This window comes from Carassius gibelio, chromosome A16 (genome assembly GCF_023724105.1).
Source record: "Carassius gibelio isolate Cgi1373 ecotype wild population from Czech Republic chromosome A16, carGib1.2-hapl.c, whole genome shotgun sequence".
Lineage (NCBI taxonomy): Eukaryota > Metazoa > Chordata > Actinopteri > Cypriniformes > Cyprinidae > Carassius > Carassius gibelio.
In genome coordinates, this window is record NC_068386.1 from 12,169,605 (window position 1) to 12,189,823 (window position 20,219).

General features: G+C 36.2%; 1 protein-coding gene across 1 annotated transcript in view; it reads right to left on the reverse strand.

The window, feature by feature from the left end:
• The window catches only part of LOC128031219 (G patch domain-containing protein 8-like), a 96,454-nt gene extending 79,352 nt beyond the window's left edge, over positions 1-17,102 (reverse strand). Inside the window, exon 1 of the mRNA XM_052619501.1 lies at positions 16,387-17,102. Coding sequence (XP_052475461.1) covers positions 16,387-16,500 — 114 coding nt within the window. The 5' untranslated portion in view covers positions 16,501-17,102. The remainder of the gene's footprint in view (positions 1-16,386) is intronic.
• Between the last annotated feature and the right edge of the window lie 3,117 nt (positions 17,103-20,219).

The following is a 20,219-nucleotide window of genomic DNA, read 5'->3' on the forward strand; positions in this document are numbered from 1 at the left end:
CTCTGTCTTACTCCTCTGCCTAAGTAGGCACTGCTTGATGAGCTGCAGGTGCGGCCGCTCAGCCCGTGATGAGCTCGTGCCGGTGATTCCGGTGTGTTGCCAGGGCGACGCTGACGAGCGCTCGGGACGCATGTCACAATATATATATATATATATATATTTAAAAAATATATATATTTTTTTTAAAGCTATATTGTTACTAAAATGGTCATTTCCCTGCATATTTAGGGGGTAGGTTAAGGGGTCTAAAAATCTAAATCGTTTATCGATAAAATGATAAAAATGCATTGTACAAAATATCTTAATGATATAGAAGATTCTTTAGCTTTATATTTTTAGTTGTAAACCTATAGCAATTTCTAGTTTTAATCGTTGTAATTTTTCCAAATTTTACATTTTAGCATTAATCATTGTACTAATTGTAAACGTTACATACTAATACATATAAACAATTAGAACAGGCTGGGTTATATTGCTGGGTTATATATATAATTATAATTATTCTGCTGAGTCAACCTCTTAAATTCAGCACACAAATTAGGGCTGCACGATATATCGAAATTATCAAAATACCGTAAATATAAATATCACGATATGCATATTGAAATGGCGTGCAATATCTGAATAATATTGATAATAGGCTACTTAAATAAAAACATCGCAAAAGGTCAAAGTTTTAGTTCGACGCACATAGCAAAGAATAGCTTGTCGTTCAAAAGTTATTAAGTTCAATAAGTTGCAGAAAACAACTCTTTGCCGTCTCGTCTTGCTGTCTGACATGCACCTGAAGCGCATGCACAATCCGCATCTCCCACAACGTCTCTTCAGTTCTGCCGCACATGTGCAAATAGAAATTTTAAACACAACCAGATATACACACACACAAGTAATTCATTACTTGATAGAAGTTAACACTGCAACTTAATGGAGTACCCTGCAGTAGAAACTGCAACTAGAAGTTATCTGACAGCAATACTGGACAGATAATTCAAATTACAGCTTCGAAATGTTACTGTGACAAGAGCGTTGATGATATCAAATTAGTGCTGCCCCGGGATCTTATCTCATGCTGATTTGAATCAATGACTGTCATAAACTGCTTGTAATGTGACATAACATAATCATTCTGTGTGGAAATTTTGTCATACACAAGGCGTAAATGTATCAGAGCAGGTGGTTTTATCATCTTCCTGGTTATTATGTGGCCACAGATGAACGTGGGAGGCGGGTGATGGGTAGTCAAATCATGATGTGACTTTACAGTACAAATGATATCATATTACTGACACCTGCCCTGATGAGTCAGAGCAGTTTGGTCAGATGAGCCGTTTTGAAAAATGCCACGTTTTTGGAACAGAGTGCAGCCACATTATTGACACAATCTCCCTTGCAGAGAACATCAGTATGGAATCCACACAGAGGGCTGATGAGTAAACAAACCCACAGCTCTGAATACAAACACCTCCACATATGCATACACGCACACACATAGGTAATCTTAAGGGGAACAGGAGCGTGTAATCTATGGTAATGGCAGCCGCCCACCCTACGTGATGGAGTATTCCCAGGCCTGACGAACAGAGCTCCTCATCAGTCAGGATGCTCAGGCATTACTAATGGATGTGAGGGGGCAGAGAGTCACACCAGAATGATTATAAGTGCAATACTTTAGACTGATGCGCGAACAGAAATCTTCCCCCTCATTTGTATAGGGATCAAAGATGGATGATATGAAAACACTCATAAATTTCACTTAAAAAAAAAAGTTATTAACTTGTAATAAAGTTCTGATGCACTTTAAAATACAACTTGGTGTAACTGAAGCAAATACACTAATTCGGGGCACAAAAAAAAAAGAAAGAAAGAAAATACCATATATATATATATATATATATATATATATATATATATATATATATATATATATATATATATATATATATATATATATATATATATATATATGCATTTAGCAGACGCTTTTATCCAAAGTGACTTACAGTGCATTCAGGCTAAAACATTTTACCTATCAGGTGTTCCCTGGAAATCAAACCCACAATCTTACGCTTGCTAAACACTACACTTCATATTCTATTCAGTAAATCTGACTGAATTCAGTTTAATCAGTCTGCTAAACACAAACCTACACTTTGTCATTTGGATTTGCTTGCATGTAGATTAATTACAATTTGGATGTAAATATGATCACCCGCCTTATGTAAATCAGATTACGTGAGGATTACGGTAATTCTCAAAAAGAAGCCCCTGTTAGCCATTTTATAATTTCTGATTGTTTAATATTAAAATGGTTTATTTCTTTAAAGCAGAAATGCTATTAGTATGATAGCACAAAGTAAACCTGCTGCTTCAGTTACAACGCTTTCCTGATGTAATGTTATGAGTGCGATATGAAACAGGCCTTATTCTTGTAACAAAAGTAGAATGAATGCATTCTAAAACATTCTTATGTAAATTGCTGCGTTCAGTTCAATGGGACAATTTATACAGAATGGATTTACAAAAATTTGTTCAGCTCATGTTTCGCAAATAAGGCCAAATGTGTGAGGGAAAGAATAATTCTAAACCCGAAAAGCCTGGATGGTGGAGTTTTTTTTTTTTTTTTTTGCCAAGTTATTTATCTTAATGAGAAAGTGGTGCATATATAGAACAGCACAGAGATTTATCAGATGACTGAAATGCAGAGGCACTGATGCATTATGGGTAGTTTCACCAAAAATGCTATTTTATGCTTTTTCAGGTTGAATACCCACCACTGCTACCGTAAACTAATATACTGGTGCATGTTTGTGACTCAGACTGAAAGCCAGGGCTGGGAGTGGATTTTACAATTTTTCCAAAGATGGAGTGATTTTGCCGAAGGCATTCTGAGTACAGGGAAGATGGACCGCTCCTGCTGTGCCTTAAAAACGTAAAAACAGAAAGCAGTTGGTCTTCACGCACACACTTAACCACTCACATTTGGTTGTAATGACTGTGTTTGGGTTTATCTTTGTGAGCCTGATGAGTGTATTGTGAATAACTGAATAGCTCATCAGAAGGATAAATGTGCACAAAAAGACACATCCACATGAAGAGATCCAATCAGCACAGAACACAGACAAAAAAAGGCACTCACGCAGATTAGAGAGAGTTCTAAAAAATTTCGAACTTGCTTAAATGCTTAGACTCGCCCCTACTGACATACCTAAAGAGATTTATACACACATGCAAGAGTATATCAGATTATAAATGTATGTCCTGCCTAAAGCACTTTTCTCACTAAAGCAAGTTAATCAATTGAAACAAAACTCTCAGCGGTATTCATACATATTAATAATTAAATGAAATTAATTTTAATGGATTAAGCATACAGTACATGAAAATAGCAAGGTCACAGGGGAAATTTATGAGCCCACTGAGTGTGACGTTTATTCTATTCTATTCAATTACAATAAAATGCAGTATTATAGTGCAAACTATTTTTTATTAAATTAAATAGATTTTACTAATGATAGAAGCAGTCTGCATATCTAAAAATACATATAAACCTCAGTTTTGAATTTGTTATAGGTTTATTTGCCATCATATGGCCAGACTGACTAACTTTTTTTCACAAACCTTCTTTTGCAAGACATGGTTAAAATGGGCAATGAAAAATGCATGGTTAACCTTATTACGTGTGCATTTTATGAGTTGTTCATTTGTTCCAATGTTGTTTTCGTCAACGATGACGACAACGAAATGATTTTGTTGACGCACCTTTTTTTATGACGATAACGCGACGATGACTAGCTAAAAATGGCTCTAATTTCACTAAAACATGACAAGACGTTTTCGAGTTTTCGTTGACGAGACGAGATGGAACGAAAATGATTATAAGTCTGACGTTCACAATGCATTTCATTTCTGCCTGTTTTGGAGAAGCACCCGGCTGCAGCCTGCAGATCGAGGCAGGGCTGCACCTGGGTCGGGGTTGCACGTACTTTTATATGCGCACTTGAGCAGCGCAGCACACTGTGACTGCGCTTTGTGTGCTCTGTTTTTCTGTTTTGAATTGTTTCATATTATCATGGTTTTGCGCACTGAAAGATTATTAAAAGCCTATATTTTTATACCTAGCCTAAACAATACATTTAAAATGAGCATAATTTAATTGTATATTATTTGTGTGTAGTGTAGGCTATATAAATACATACACTTCTTAGCTCTTTTACATCCATATATATATATATAAAATTGTGATATTTGCTGCGGGATGAGGGCTTCGATAACTCTCTCTTTTTTGACCATACATGTGTTTGCATCTCTGAATGTTTGTGTCACTTTTATTAGACAGGGTTGTATGATGTTTGTGTTTACAAATAATATGCATCTTGTTGTTGCACTGGCAGACAAGTTGAAGCACAAGTTGTAGAGCATAAGTATGTGTTCCTCAATAGCTTATATTTTGGCACGTTGTTCATTGCACTTAAGCAATTTTTCAAATAAAGCCACAATTGCCAAAGTAAGAATATTTCTATTCCTGGCTTTTTTGGAGTAAAACAGTGATTCCACTGTTACCACTCTATCTGTGTGTAATGTTGTAGTGGCTCAAAGTTTTTTGCTGTTTAAACTTTAAACCATTCCTTTATTACTGTGATTACTGGTTAAAATAGGCAATGTGCTGAAATTTTAGAAGAGCATCAATTCATGGAAAAAATATAACTTGAAATATGTGGATAAAAGGTTTCTGCAAAATGCAACCATGAAGTATGTCCATCAATGAGAAAGTCTAGTTTATTATGCAACACTTTTAAGGTTAACTGTTGTTTTATGAATTGCAACACTCGTTACAACCTGTCAAACCTAAGTACATTTCCAATACTTTTTAACCTAAAACTTTTTTGTTTTTTACAAAAATTGACTAAAACTTGACTAAAACCTTTTTGCGTTTTCGTCGACTAAAACTTAACTAAAACCTGTGTTTTCGTCGACTTGACTAAAACTATCAAGTTTATAAGTGACTAAAATGTGACTAAAACTAAAAAGCATTTTCGTCCAAAAGACTAAAACTAAGACTAAAACTAAAAGGTCTGCCAAAAACAACACTGATTTGTTCAACTGCATTTGTGCCAGTAACCCCCACCCCCACTCCCCCACAAAAAGCATCTCTTAACCCATTTTGTGCCTGTTTTACACTAGCCTGATTACCACTACTTGTTTGTGACCCTATGCTAATTTGTGTTGCTCTTGGTAGATTGTGTTGGTCATTATGTAAATGAGATAGCTGCACCTGTGTTCTGTAATTTGCACATTGTCAGTAAATCAGCCCCAGAACTTTCCACTCCCATTTGTGCTTTAATGGGATTGCAGTCTCACCTGCCTTGTTTAGTAAATCTGGCCCACAAGGTTACATAGTCATGGCTTAGAGTTTCAGTACCTGTACCTGCAGATGTGTAAAGGGTTAAAATATTATATACACATATGCTATCAAAGCAGTGAATCTGGCAGGTTGTCAAGAGTTGGCTTCTGTCCACATAAGAATTGTTTTGCATCATTATTTAGGTTATTCATGCTGTTAAGATCAAAGAACCCACACATGAACACAAACCTATTTACCTTTAAGCATAAGACGCTTGCAAAAATAGGATGTCACCAAAATCCCTTAAAGGCTATAAACAAGAGAAAAATCAATTGGCCCAAAGCCAAAATGCTTTTCAGACACAAACTTCTTCTGGACATTTCTGTGGAGTGCAGAAGACAGCAAATCTTCAGACCTTCTTACATCAAGCATGTTCCATGTCAACAGATATAAAAATGCATGCACATGTCAAAAAAAATAAATAAAAAATCATACACTGTTTGCTGTTTGCTTCCTGTTTCCAATCAGAAGGGTTTCCACGGGTGTTCGCATCCTAAACAGACCACTGTTTATTCTCATGGTCAGACGCTACCACTTTCTGCTTGCCCTTGTCGACTGACCTCAGTCCAAAAATACAGATGAATGTAAATAAATAATTAAACTGACTTGGAAATGAGGATGGAACTGGATATATAAAACATGCACAGACAAACACAGACAAGCAAAGAGATAATATCACACCCTCCAGGATCCCGCTGTCACTGTAACCTTGACCCCATGAGTTTAACTACGCCCGTAGCAGTGCATTTTGGTCTAGTGAATGCCCTCGAGTCAGCATGGAAAAAACTGAGTCATTCTCTTATTGCTGCAAACTGCTAATGTATTATACTGCCAAATGAAAGCCAGAGGGAAACAGCAACATAATAAAACAACATCATAATTAAATAAGTTGTGAGGGTAAAAATACATCAGGAAGCATATAAATATTGGCTCCATTTAGGATCTGTTGCTAGTTGAGATGCTTGGACATTTAAGAAGTGGTATTTAAACTTTTTGAAGCCTAAAATATTTAAAAGCAACCATGTATGAAAAGTGTGACAAAATATATTCATAATGTGTGAGAAAAATGTCAAGTATATTATAAAAGAAAAGAAAATTAAATAAGTATCTTTTGTATTGTTTTTGACTTTACTATATCAGTTTGTTAAAATATTATATTAAATGTTTAATTAATTTCTAAATTAACATATTTACATATATTAAATTTTGTTTGACAGCCCTAAAAAAATGTTTTTGTAAATGGACAAATTCCAGCAAACTGATGGTTAAATCTGACACATTAATTTAAAGAGTTAAAGCAATATTTTCTAATATAGTATAAGTATATGATCTATAAATGTTTTTGTACAGTTCACTTCACTTAATTACTGTTTGATGCTACAAAAGTAATAATTACAAAGTCACAAACTGTCAGACATCACTACACCAGTTTACAACACATCACATGGCATAATTACAGATGTTTTGAAAGCTACAGCACAGCAAGTGAGGCTAGTGTGTTCGTGAGGGTTTGGTAAGAGGGATGCAAGTGAGATAAAGGGTTAGAAAGGGGTCAATAAGAGGCCAAAGAAATTAATTACCTGTTTACCTTTGTATGTTTTAATATAATTATTTCTTCATCAAGCTGATCAGCCATGATTGTGATTAAGGCCATGCCACCGATAAAGACACACAAACAAACACAATAAGCTTTTCACCAGTATTCCTTCATTCCTGTCTGAGAAAGGAAAGGAATAACAGTGTTAAGAGTGTTGAATACAGCAAACAGACCAGCTGTATAAAGACTGCTCTCTGCAGGAGATTATAAATCCCAGTAATGATGAATGAAACATCTTAATAATACAGTGTGAAGTGGGTAATGAGCAGCATTTCTAATCATATAGTTTATAATCAACAAACAGACTGCACACATTGAAGCTACTGTTGAAACTTTTGTATATTGCAAGTGTGTGTGTGTGTATGAGTGCAGTTCATTTGAGGGCAGCTCTTTTCACTTATGCAATTAACACAAAGATGAGATTTCCTCAGAGAGTGCTTGAGTGGGTTTTGATTAGATCAATATGCTCTCATTTAGCTACATGACATAATGAGAGTTTGCTCACTCTTTAATAAATAAATTACATAAATAGATATATAGACACATATGCACATCTATTGTTGCACTAAATGGCATTTTAGTCTTCTAATAATTCATGGTACAAATTTATGATTGCCTTTATTGTTTGCGTAGGAAAAAATCTAATTAAACATTTTAATGTACAGAGATGTATTAAACTTTTCTTGTTTTGATGTTTGAAAAACCCTGACCCATATATATTAATTAATAATAATAAAAAAAACCGAATTAATTTGATACTTTATTTGTTCTTTTTCAACAAACCAACAAACTTTTACTTTTAGCAAATTTTATGAGAAGAAGCTGTGAAACAACTGTGTGACACTAAATTTACCAGACAATAAATATTTTCCACAAAACTTCATTTTGCATGATTTGTTGTGTCACTATGAAAATATTTGCTGTTTTATTTCCCTATAAGGCTAGCAGCCAACTGACAAGTCATTGTCATTGCATTACAAGCCAGTTTTTTTAACTTATATTTGGTTCTTGTCAAGAATTAAATTTGTGCCCTGACTTGTACCTACCTACGCATAAATTATCAAGCACAGTTAGTCAAGATGCTTAATGGATAGCAGCGCAGAAATAAGGTGATTGATACAGTAAACTGATTATTATTGAGCCTGTATGCTTTTTATGGTGCTTGCTGTGACAATGCATTTACTGTACCCTACATCTACTAATAACCACTGCAATATCTTTTCCTCAGAAACGTGTATGAAAACAGATGCTGTGAAGTAATGTCCAGGGAGACAAAGCTTTCTGCTAGAGCAGGCCCAGAAAATTGAAGTAAAGTTTATTTTAATGTCTGCAAGACGGAAGACGAAAGGAAAAGCATGAATAATTCTGTTATTAAGCGGCTTCGGCTCTCATTGTACTGATTTGGATGCTGAAAAACACAGAGAATGAGTCTCCCTCCACTCTCAAAATGCCATTTTTATTTTTTTTCTGCTGTATTAAATTTACCCCGTTGCAGCATTATCAGCCGAATTAAAATTAGCGTGCTTGTTGTACCATCACTGACTGTATTCCTCAGCTCCTCACTAAAACCCCACTAAAATCCACACACACAGAGAGAGAGAGAGACTCTCTCTGGAGATATCTTAGTTCATTGAGTACATCGGCAGCCATATTGATAGTGACAGGTAGCATAACTCATATAAAAACCTCTCTCTTGAAGTCTGTTTATAGCAGGTTACTGTGTGGCTAAATGTCAGAAAAAATCTCCAGGTCCTAATTAATACTCTCAACGGATGGTTTCTGCTCAGCTTTGTACTCAAAATTAGAGCTCCACAACAACTTCATGCATACATTAACAACAACAGCAACACACACACACACACACACACACACATAACATAACTGTGAGCCACTACACAGTAATTCATCTTGACACACATATCATAAATAAAGACACATAGCTCTGGGAGTAAAACAGTACGCTGTATGTTGAATATATTGGTACCATATACATTACTGGCTGAGGTTTATTGGCAACAGGATATTTAATTTTGCATGCTCAATTAATTCCCATATTTTAACATTTTGATTACCTCTGCCATTTTGTAATGCTCACTTAAATGTTAATCTTTAAAAACACTAATAATTTTAAAACACTGCTAAATACAATCTTAAGCAAATCTCACTAATGTGAGAAAAAAGATAAATTTTTCATAACGTACATGCACATGTGGTTATTTCAGGTTTTACAATCCTGGGGACATTTAGTTTTCACCTTCACCTCACAAACCTGAAACACACAGCCCAGCTCTAGCCACAGAAGTGCTAACATTTTCCTTCTCTCATTCTTTTCCAATCATCTGATGCAACAAAAAAAAAAAAATGGGAACCACACAACTTCTACCTTCACCTCTGGCAATGTTATCCCCATGACAACAGACTTACTGTAGCAATTCACTCTTACAACTACCGTAGTAACCGGCCTCCAAACTTCACCTAGAAAAGATTTTTACTCAACACAAGAACACACAACTTTAAGCATAAACCTCAAGCGTTAAAATAATAATAATAATAAAAATAATATAAACCCCATTCAAAAATCAGGTCAGTAAGATTTTTTTTATACATTTATGAAAGAAGTCTCTTATGCTCTCAAAGGCCGGATTTATTTGATCAGTAATGCAGTTAAATAGCAACATTGTGAATTATTATTTTAAATAATTATTACATTATTGCAAATATTTACAAACTACAAATTTCTATTTTAATACATTTTAGAGAGAAACTATTGAAAAATGTTGGGAAAATGTGAAAATGGCATCTGAAATATGGCTGTCTTGGGTTTTCGAACTCCGCCAGACTGGGATGGATCAGTGGATAAGATAAGATGAGATAACTTAAAAGATGTTCTTGCTAATCTTGTTTATCAGCATTGCATTCACTCCTCAAATGAAGCTTATCATTAACCATTATTCTTAGAAAAGATTTTCCTGAAGAGACAAGAGAGGGAACAAGGATCCTTAGAGAGAAATGTGAATAAATTCCTCTCTTCCCCTCCCTCTCTCCTCTAGACCCATTTAGAAACACTTACAGGCCATTAACAATCATTTCCCCTGATTAGAATGGCCTTTGAATGCCTGGACAAATTGCTTTCAAACATGTTATAAAATCCTCGAGCAATTTAGGCTGTGTATTTGCCAGTACGCAGCAAGACCCATTCTGTCATTCTCTCTGCCTCTCACCAACCTTGTTAAAACAGTGTGAGGCTGAGATACTTTGAGCTGCGTCAGCCTCAGGCACTCTCCCTCTCTCTCGTTTTCTATTTCCTTCTGTCTTCTACCTCACCTTTCTTTTAATTCATTGCATAATTACAGTAAGTGAGGGCCATTAATGAACATCCAATTCTGCCTACGGTTTGAAAACAATAGATTTCTCGTCTATTGTTACTTCCTCCCATGCTATGTCGGGATTTTTTTTTTCAGATTAAAAGCAAAAAGACTGGAGGCACAGGGAATCGCTGTAATGTGCCGCTGTGTGTATGCGAATGTAGGATGACCTCTTTGATTAATTAGACCCTCATAAAGCATTTAATCAGTTAATCGGGCAAATTAGCGCTGCAGAAATGACCTACAAATCTGTTTAAGTAAGAAGGGTCCATCTGTGTGTTGAGCGAGGTCTGTGTGTTTGTGTGCCCGCTTTTGTTTGTATTTTTCTGCACTGTAGACCGAAAGGATAGAGTGATTCATTAGCCTTCCTGTGTGATGAGAGCTCTCTGGCCATGTTAACGTGAACCCCAGGACCCCAACACAAAGAGTTCCAGACAGGCAAACTCAGAGGACGGCTGCGGCCGGGCCTGGGGCTGAATATTAAATGCCGACTGCTACACTCCATTAGCACAGCAACAGCATTAAAGCACCTCAAAAAGAGCTGAGCTAAGTACAGCAGTTGCCACTTATTACCAGAATGGCCGGAATCATTAGTAAGCCATTTGCAATAGAGAGAATAAGAACAAATAAAGTATCAAATTAACATTTAATCATTATTATAACTTAATATAAAGCCATATAACAGCACTATAGCATTATATACTGTAACAGGGAACCACCTAATCACATGCCAAAAAAGATACCAATGCTTGTAAACTGAGTAAATATAACAGGACAGGACAAGGTGATTTTTATGCATACTGAGTGAAGTCAATGAGCAATTTAGTTAAGGTAAACCCAACATTAAACATTACAATAATTTATAATAAGGTTATAATAATATTAGTTTTCTTCAAATGTCTTAAATATTAAAATAGAAATTATATCTATCTATCTATCTATCTATCTATCTATCTATCTATCTATCTATCTATCTATCTATCTAGGCTTTATATCAGCCATAAGACACCTTGCTTGCCAAGATATCAGCATCGGCTGTCAAAAATATTGGTTGACCACTATATAGACACACAGCACTGTGCAAAAGTCCTATGCCACTAGTATTGTCACCAACAAAAAAGGGTTTTAAGTCAGTTATTTCTATCTTTTGCTGTAGTGTGTCAGTAGGAAATATCAGTTTATAATTCCAAACATGATTTTTCCATTAATTGTAATAATCCAGTGAGACTTTTGTTTGCACAAGGAGTCTGACAACAGCCAGTGCTCCACACAGAGATCTGATCTCATCATCATCGGTCTGTCTGGAATAACATGAAGAAACAGAACAAACGGAGACAGACTCAATCCAGAAGAACTCTGGCAATGTCTCCAAAACACTACTACAGTATTCACTCATTAGTGTGTGTTTGTAGGGTATATTTGAAAAACTGCCTCTCCACATGACAGCCCTACAGGGCCAAAAGACTTAGGAGCGCCTGCTAGTTTTTGTTAATTAATTTCTTTATTTGGTACTGTGTCAGAAATACAAGTTGTGGCATCACAGATAACAGTTTCTTTGGCAGCTCTTAACAAGAAAGCACACAGTGGCATTATATCAGTTGACTGGCAGCAGTTCAGAAGAATTTAAGAGCTAATATGCAAGTAGCATGAACAACAAACTGCATAATCCATAACCACATAATAGAAATTAAATAAATGTGTTAACTAAGAAGACATTAGGTAGCCAGTGGTTTTTCAAATCACCATGACATTTCCTGACCATAATAACACTCATGAGTCATTAAAGATCATTTGACTGGTCGGGTAAAACATGAAATGCTGCCTGCTGCAGCTAATATCATGCCATTATGATCCATTGTAGAACTATTGCTCAGACCTAAAGCAGAGAGTACAATGATGTAAGAACAGTTAATGTGACTATGATGTACAGTATGTTTACATAGTTGGGCACATAGTTTAATCATTATTCCAACATGCATTTTGGTCGTACCACATGACTTCTATTTTATAGGAAAAAAGGTCAAATATTAGTAAAAAAAAAAAATAATAATTAAGCATGTATATATATTAACATATTGAATGCACACAAAGAAATGAAAAAATGCCTCTTTATCTCAGTAGCAGCCAATTCAAACTGACAAGTCCATTCACTCTAATGCAATAACTGCAATGTTTTAGAGCTAATTAAAACTCATTGCCTCTGCACATAAATTGTGCATTTGTGTCTCTCTCATGCAGGCAGAGCTATCAACATATGCCTCTTCAGTGGTTCCATGTTTTAAAAATGTGGTGGGAGAAGGCAGTTTGGAATGGAAACCAGGTCCCTGCTGCCGCTCAGCGTAAAATATCCACACAGTGTCATGGGCAGAGTGAGAGGAAATAACCCAGATACTGAGCAAGTTCAGCATAAGATCGGTTTGGAGCCTCTCCACAAAAAGTGGAGATGGAGCCCCATAAGACAAGCTTGATAATACTGGGTGGACCACAGGGCATACGAACAGGTGTTGACTGCTGTAGCAGAAAGCTGATCCAAATAAGTACTCTGGGACACCTCACTGAGACTAAGACATTCCAGTCCAATGAGTTAAATATAAGACTCAATGATGGGGAACATTTGGAAAGGTTTAGATTTGGACTCTTAAGGCTGTGCCATTGAAAACGCAGCAAGATTCAGCTGTTTTTGCTGTTCTAAAGATTTTTATGAACAGAATCTGCACAAAATCTCTCATTTATAGCAATGTATGCTGGTCTAGGGGGAGAGAACTTGGATTAACCCCTTTGAGCAGGTCAGAGAATACAGTACAAAAAAAATTCATACATACACTGACTGTATGAATGCATCTCTTTCATGATGAGCATGTGTTTATTTTTAAAAAAAAATTTATAGGTGTAGGGTCAAAGATGTCACCAACCAACTAAGAACAAACAAACAAGAAATTCTGTTAATGGCACTTAAAGTATGATATAATATAATATAATATAGCATGATATGTAAGATATAATTATATCATAATTATATTATTTGATATGTATGATGATATCTATTACAGAGCAAGGTTAAATGTAATGTAATGAGATTCCCCAAAAACATAATATTTACAAAATAAATAGTGATGCTTAGAATTTTTTTTTTTTTTGGCATCAAGTTCTTATGTTTTAAATTAATTTGTTTTTATAAACTTCAAAATATGCAGAAGACTTGACCGATGCAGGACTTAACACTTTCTTAATATTCTGTAATTGTTTCTACTTCAATTCATAATTCAAATTTGAAAATCAAAATGTTCTTGATATTTACACAGAGTATAAGAGTTTACTCAACAATAAAAACACACAGCAAGCTTTTAAAAATGCCAAATTTAACATATTAAATTATTCTTTCTACCTTTCCAAAATGATATGAAACCAGGAGAATCATGCCTCAATCTTAGTATTTAGATTTATTTGCAGGAATAATTTACAGTGAGCTAAGATGAAAGTATTGGTGAGAGTGCATAAATAACATTGCAATTAGGAGATCATTGCATTGTGTGTACTGTAGACATGACTATGTGCAACAGGAATAGTCCTAAGAATTAGGATATAATTAACATTTTTCACAATTAGTTAATATTGGCAGCTGTTATAGTGAAAATACAACAAAAACTTCAGAGAGAGTTCCACCTGTAATGCTCATTTCATATTTAAAGATGTTAGCCAGTCATAGTAGTGGGCATTTATATTGAAGTAACACAAAAGACATGCCCCTTCTAATGGAGCGATCGAATCAGAGCACAACATTTTTTAAAATGATAATTTATAATCAAAATTATGACTTTGGTTAAAATAATACATCCTTAGATTATAAGTACACCTCAGAAAACACGATTTAAAAATGCATTTCAATTCCCATGAACTGGCACATGTGTTTCAAACTACATTTTTCCTTTCCTTTATTGCGTCCAACATTATACTCTATATCACTGAACCTTGAACACCTATGCACCAGTGAGGTGCCCTCTAGTGCAGGGCTAGAAAACAACTGGAGCATTTTCTGAATAACTGCCAATGTTTCTTCCTCTATAAATGAATATAGTTCCCACTTTCTTTTGGCCTCAACATCTCCTAATCTTTTTTACACAAAGTACCCTAAATGTTGCATAGTGAAGGGATTATTATGCTATAGACATAGCAAAGCTTAAATGATTTATTGCATATCTGACATTTTGGGAGCACTTCACTGCAACATATGCAAATGATTATTAATGTGCATGTGATGTAAGACAACAGAGGCTGTCAGTCAGAGGCGGCTGAGAAACTTGAGCATTTCATTCTGCAGTCATATTCAGCATATGAATATGTGCCTGCATGAGTGTGTGTGCGCACGTGTGTGTGTGTGTGTGTCCTCCTCATGTTTTGAGTTAGAGTGAACATGGCACTCTGATTTAAGATGGAGCAAATGCACCCTTCACAACAGCTGCTATGAAATTACCCATCAAAACTATCACCACTGAGTCCAGCTTCTTTTCAATCAGCCAGCACTGTCTGCCCACCCAGGGCAGTCCAAATGAAACACACACACACTACTCTCTCTCAACTTACAAGGTACATCAGGTACAAGTCTCAATTTGATTAGGCTTACTTAGGCCGGTCTTTGATTTTGTACAAGTCTTCATTAGCATACATAATTTTCCTTACAGGAAAAGGCCTGGACCGGACTCAAAGTTTAGGCACATACACCAGCACACTGAGCACAGCCTTAAATGAAGAATGTAAATGGAATGGATTATAATGCTGGCTGAAATAGCATTGGCAAGAGAAATTGCTAGGACAAGACAAAATGTTTTCTGTCACCCAGCTCCCATCTTTTGCCTCTATCTGCTCTGTAGAAGCACTAAACATGTCCTGTTATGTTCTGAATTTGTCTAATATAATTCATGTTTGCTGCATACTCTTTTTTTTTTAAGTTTTAAACAACAAATGGAAACTTTTAAAGTCATGAAATATGCTGACAAAAAAAAACTTAAAAATAACTACAATATCATCAGCAGAAGAAGCCAATGACGCCCTCCAAAGATTTAACGTGATGATTCATTGGACAACTTTTTGAAAAATGTTGCATGGGCACTTTCCCATTGTGAATGGGAAACATCTGTATACTTTAGACCAGTCGTGGTCCCTGTTTCTCACCTGACTGTCCAACCAGAAAAAAAAAAATAAAAATAAATAATTACTGGAGTACGTTTACAAGTCAATAAAATTTTAGTCTACTAAATTTGATGTTAAAATAAATGGGTTACATGCTATTTGCTTTTGTAGTTATTTGTGAAAATTGTTTCAAAGGAAATCATACAAATAATAATAATAATAATAATAATCAGCATACCCTTTAGTTTTTTTATGTTGTAAATATTTTTTTTTTTTTTTTTTTTTTTTTTTTTTGGGAGTACATAAAGTTAGATCTGTTTTAGGATGGTTAGGACCCTCAGAGAATTTCCCTTTTCCGTTGCTGAAGCTTATAAACATGGTGGCATCCATAGTTGGGTACCAGAACAGTGCTCGAGGTCGAAGTTTAACATATAGCTCAATAGTCTGAGCCCAACAGAGCAAGACCTGCCATCAGTCTCTGATAGGAGAGTGTCAGGGGTCTGTGATCACAACACAAATAAAGTCACAAATGCCTCATGGACTCACAAGCCTGACATCTTCTTAGATATCGGCTATGCAGTGATGCCTTATACATTACCTACATAAAATCCATCATCCCTACTACACAAAACAAAGGATTTAACTGTCTAATGCAAAATTTACTTAGCTTATTAAATATTATCTTGTTTACATTTCATTCAAAGGTAGCTACGTCAGTTAGTAGCCTATGGCCATAAAAAAAAACTAAAAAAAAGTATATGTCCAGGTTCTGCATTCGCTTTATGAACATACTTTAAGACAATTAAAACACGAAACCAATCCAAAACAACAAAACGTGTTTAATAGCGCATCGTGGCGATGTTTAATAAACAAAAACGACGAGTGAGTAGTATTACCGGTGATTCGCCTCCGGTGCTTTTGCAGAGCGGACCCCGGAAAACTCCTTTGATGCTCCGGTAGTGTCCATTGCTGAGATGCGTGGAGCTGATCACAAGGTAGTAGCACGCCATCCGGTCCAGCGGCACCCATGAGCGGGCTCCAGTCGTGCAAGTTACTTTAGAGGTGATCTTGGAGGAGTTATACCGAGTGGAAGTAGCCGGAGGACGTCTCTGTTTGCTGGTCCGGTCGCTTCAGTCACTATACTGGACGGCGTTACACGTACACGCCGATAAAATACGAATCTGCTGTGATTGCCAATCGGAAACACCGTCCCATATTTGTGTCACATCCTCTGACTGTTTTCCTCTTTAAGATGAGACAAGCACCTGCTCTCCAGTCCAGACGTCGTTACTGGATGTTGCTCTGGATGTCAGGATTGTTCAGTTCCACAGACTCACGCGTTTATTGTTTATATCCAAGACAAGAAACACTTAAACTGAGGTCATGTCCTCCTCAAACACCCTCCCCAAAGTTAACGTCTGTACAGTGATGTGAAAATATACATTCCAGTGCTAATTCAGTACTGTGGTACTTTTTAATCTGAGTAATGTTTTAGCTCGCGTGATTTCAAACCAGGAGCGCTTGTCTTCAACTGACCGGTCAACTCTCTCACGAATTTGCTGAATGGCCGATTGCAGATGCTCTTTCCCTTCGCCGAAACGATCCGCGCTCTGAGCTGAGTCTAAAAGAGTCTAAAGCAGAGGTTTCCTCTCTCTCTCTCTCTCTCTCTCTCTCTCTCTCTCTCTCTCTCTCTCTCTCTCTCTCTCTCTCTCTCTCTCTCTCTCTCTGCTAAGGAGGGATTTGAGGGAGGGTAATAAAGCTTTTCTCAGAACGTGGGTAGTTTTTGGCACCTCAATGCAATCAGGGCGCTAAGAAAACCCCTTCGCATTCACGTAAGCTTTTTTATTTCTTTCTTCCACTTATCTGGTTAGTTATTCTGTGTTTACTGTGTAACTGTGTTATAACTTACATATAATATACACTGCATGATTAAAGGGATAGTTCACCCAAAAATGAAAATTACCCCATGATTTACTCACCCTCACGCCATCCTAGGTGTACAGTATATGACATTCTTATTTCAGATTAATACAATCAAAGTTATATTAAATAATGTCCAGGCTAATCCATGCTTTATGAGTGGATGGTAGCCCAAAATTTTAAATTTTACTAATACTAATTAGTACTAAGTACTAATTTTGACTTCAATAAAAACTTGCCAATTTAGACATTAGCAAAGAAAGCACATTTTTAGGTTTCTTTGGCCAAAAGTCTGGTATAGGCCTACTCAGCACACAATTAGCAACTGCACTACAATAAATGGCCATTTAAAATGAATACACTCTTTCAGATATGCTACAGTAGTAAATTAAAGTCATTTAAAACCATTGAAAAAGTAATAAGAAGTGTAATGTTGGCTGCAGGGAGCACTGACTGGCGCTGTTCACTGACTGTGGTGCTGAAACCACAGAAACTCCTCAGGATGAGAAAGAGATCCTGTAACAATTCATTGTACTTAAGGGTATTGAAAGCAACACTTTTTTTTTTTCTTTTTTTTGCCAGGTCTGGAATATAAATGCTAGTCAGCACGTCTTGACTTCAATAGACTATACTGTGCCATCAGGCAAGGCTAATTGGTACAATCGATCTTAATGAGCTTTTGTTAAGGTGATTTTTTTTTTCAACATGCAGGCTCAAGATTTAGACTCTCATTCAACAAAACATTTATTACCCAAGTAGGTAAATCTTGCATTGGCTTATTCAAACAAGCTTTTATTGTCTCTGAATAAGGTTTAAATGTACTTGTTTGTATTTTCACAGAAAGCCCTTATTTTCCTAGCAGACTATATTGTTAATTACAAATTGCCATCTGTTGATAAGAACAGTCTCATATGTGAACTTCACAAGTCACTATGGATAAGAGCATCTGCTAAACACTTTAAATGTAAATGTAAACACTTTTTTTTCTCTCACCCGCTCTCTGACTGCATACAAGTTAAACTAAATTATTTTGCAAGTATACAGCACAAATGAGTCCCTGAAGTTACTGTGTGCTTCAGCAGCAGTCTGAACTACTGATGTGCCATTATCTCCAGGGTACAGGGTAATTATTTTGTGTACATTTCAAAAAGAAGATATACCAAATACCAATTTCCTATTATGAAAAGATGCCCATGCAATCATTATGAAGCAAAGTCCTGTCTGTCTTTTAAAAGAAAATGGCTCTTTGAGTTGTATTCATGAGTTACTGGGTATCTAATCTTTGTAAGTTTTGCCCCCAGCTGGGTTCTCCTATTCTCTCACTCTCATTCAACCCCTTCACTCTATCAGCTCTCTTTTTCCTCTCTCTCTCTCTCTCTCTCTTTCTCTCTCTCTTTCAAATATCCTGATGAAATTATGAAATATTAAACAGACTTTTTTGGTCCATTTTCCAACTTTCCTCCAGTTGCTTTGTGAGTTTCTTAATGCGATGCAAATAGGAGACTGGCATGTCATGACACAATCACAATTAAACATGCACATACAGGCACATAAACACACACACACACACACACACACACACAAACTGTGAATTCAAAGCACAAAAGACAGTATATTTGGACTTTGGAGATACTGAAGCAACGACTGGAATTTTCTCAGCCAGTGTAGACTGAGAGAAATGAAATATTCAGCAATCTAAATGTAAGAGAAATGTATTGTTAGGTTTTCTGCAAAATTACAGCATGCTACATTTATTGGCTGTCCCTGCTGATACTGTGAGACAGAAAGAGAGCTAACTTGAGAAAGGGCAAGAAACAAGCCATAACGAAAGCATGACATTAATAAATCAATACTAAAACTTTTTTGTTACTTTATATACTTGGTATACTGTATATTGGCTCATTTTGGATTTCATGAGAGCTACACATTCCAAAAAAATTGGGACAGGTAGCAATAAGAAGCCGGAAAATTTGCAATTTGCAACTTATTAGGTCATTTGGCAACATGATCAGGTATAAAAAAGAGCCTCTCAGAGTGGCAGTGTCTCTCAGAAGTCAAGATGGGCAGAGGATCACCAATTCCCCCAATGCTGTGACGAAAAATAGTGGAGCAATGTCAGAAAGGAGTTTCTCAGAGAAAAATTGCAAAGAGTTTGAAGTTATCATCATCTACAGTGCATAATATCATCCAAAGATTCAGAGAATCTGGAAAAATCTCTGTTGCGTAAGGAAAACTGCGACGCCATGTCATCCGGACAAAAGAGAACAATGACAACCCAAGTTGTTATCAGCGCTCAATTCAGAAGCCTGCATCTCTGATAGAATGGGGTTGTATGAGTGCGTGTGGCATGGGCAGCTTACACATCTGGAAAGCCACCATCAATGCTGAAAGGTATATCCAAGTTCTAGAACAACATATGCTCCCATCAAGACGTCATCTCTTTCAGGGAAGACCTTGCATTTTCCAACATGACAATGCCAGACCACATACTGCATCAATTACAACATCATGGCTGTGTAGAAGAAGGATCTGGGTACTGAAATGGCCAGCCTGCAGTCTAGATCTTTCACCCATAGAAAACATTTGCCGCATCATAAAGAGGAAGATGCGACAAAGAAGACCTAAGACAGTTAAGCAACTAGAAGCCTGTATTAGACAAGAATGGGACAACATTCCTATTCCTAAACTTGAGCATTTTGTCTCCTCAGTCCCCAGACCTTTGCTGACTCTTATAAAAATAAAAGGGGATTACACACAGTGGTAAACATGGCCTTGTCCCAACTTTTTTGAGATGTGTTAATGCCAAGAA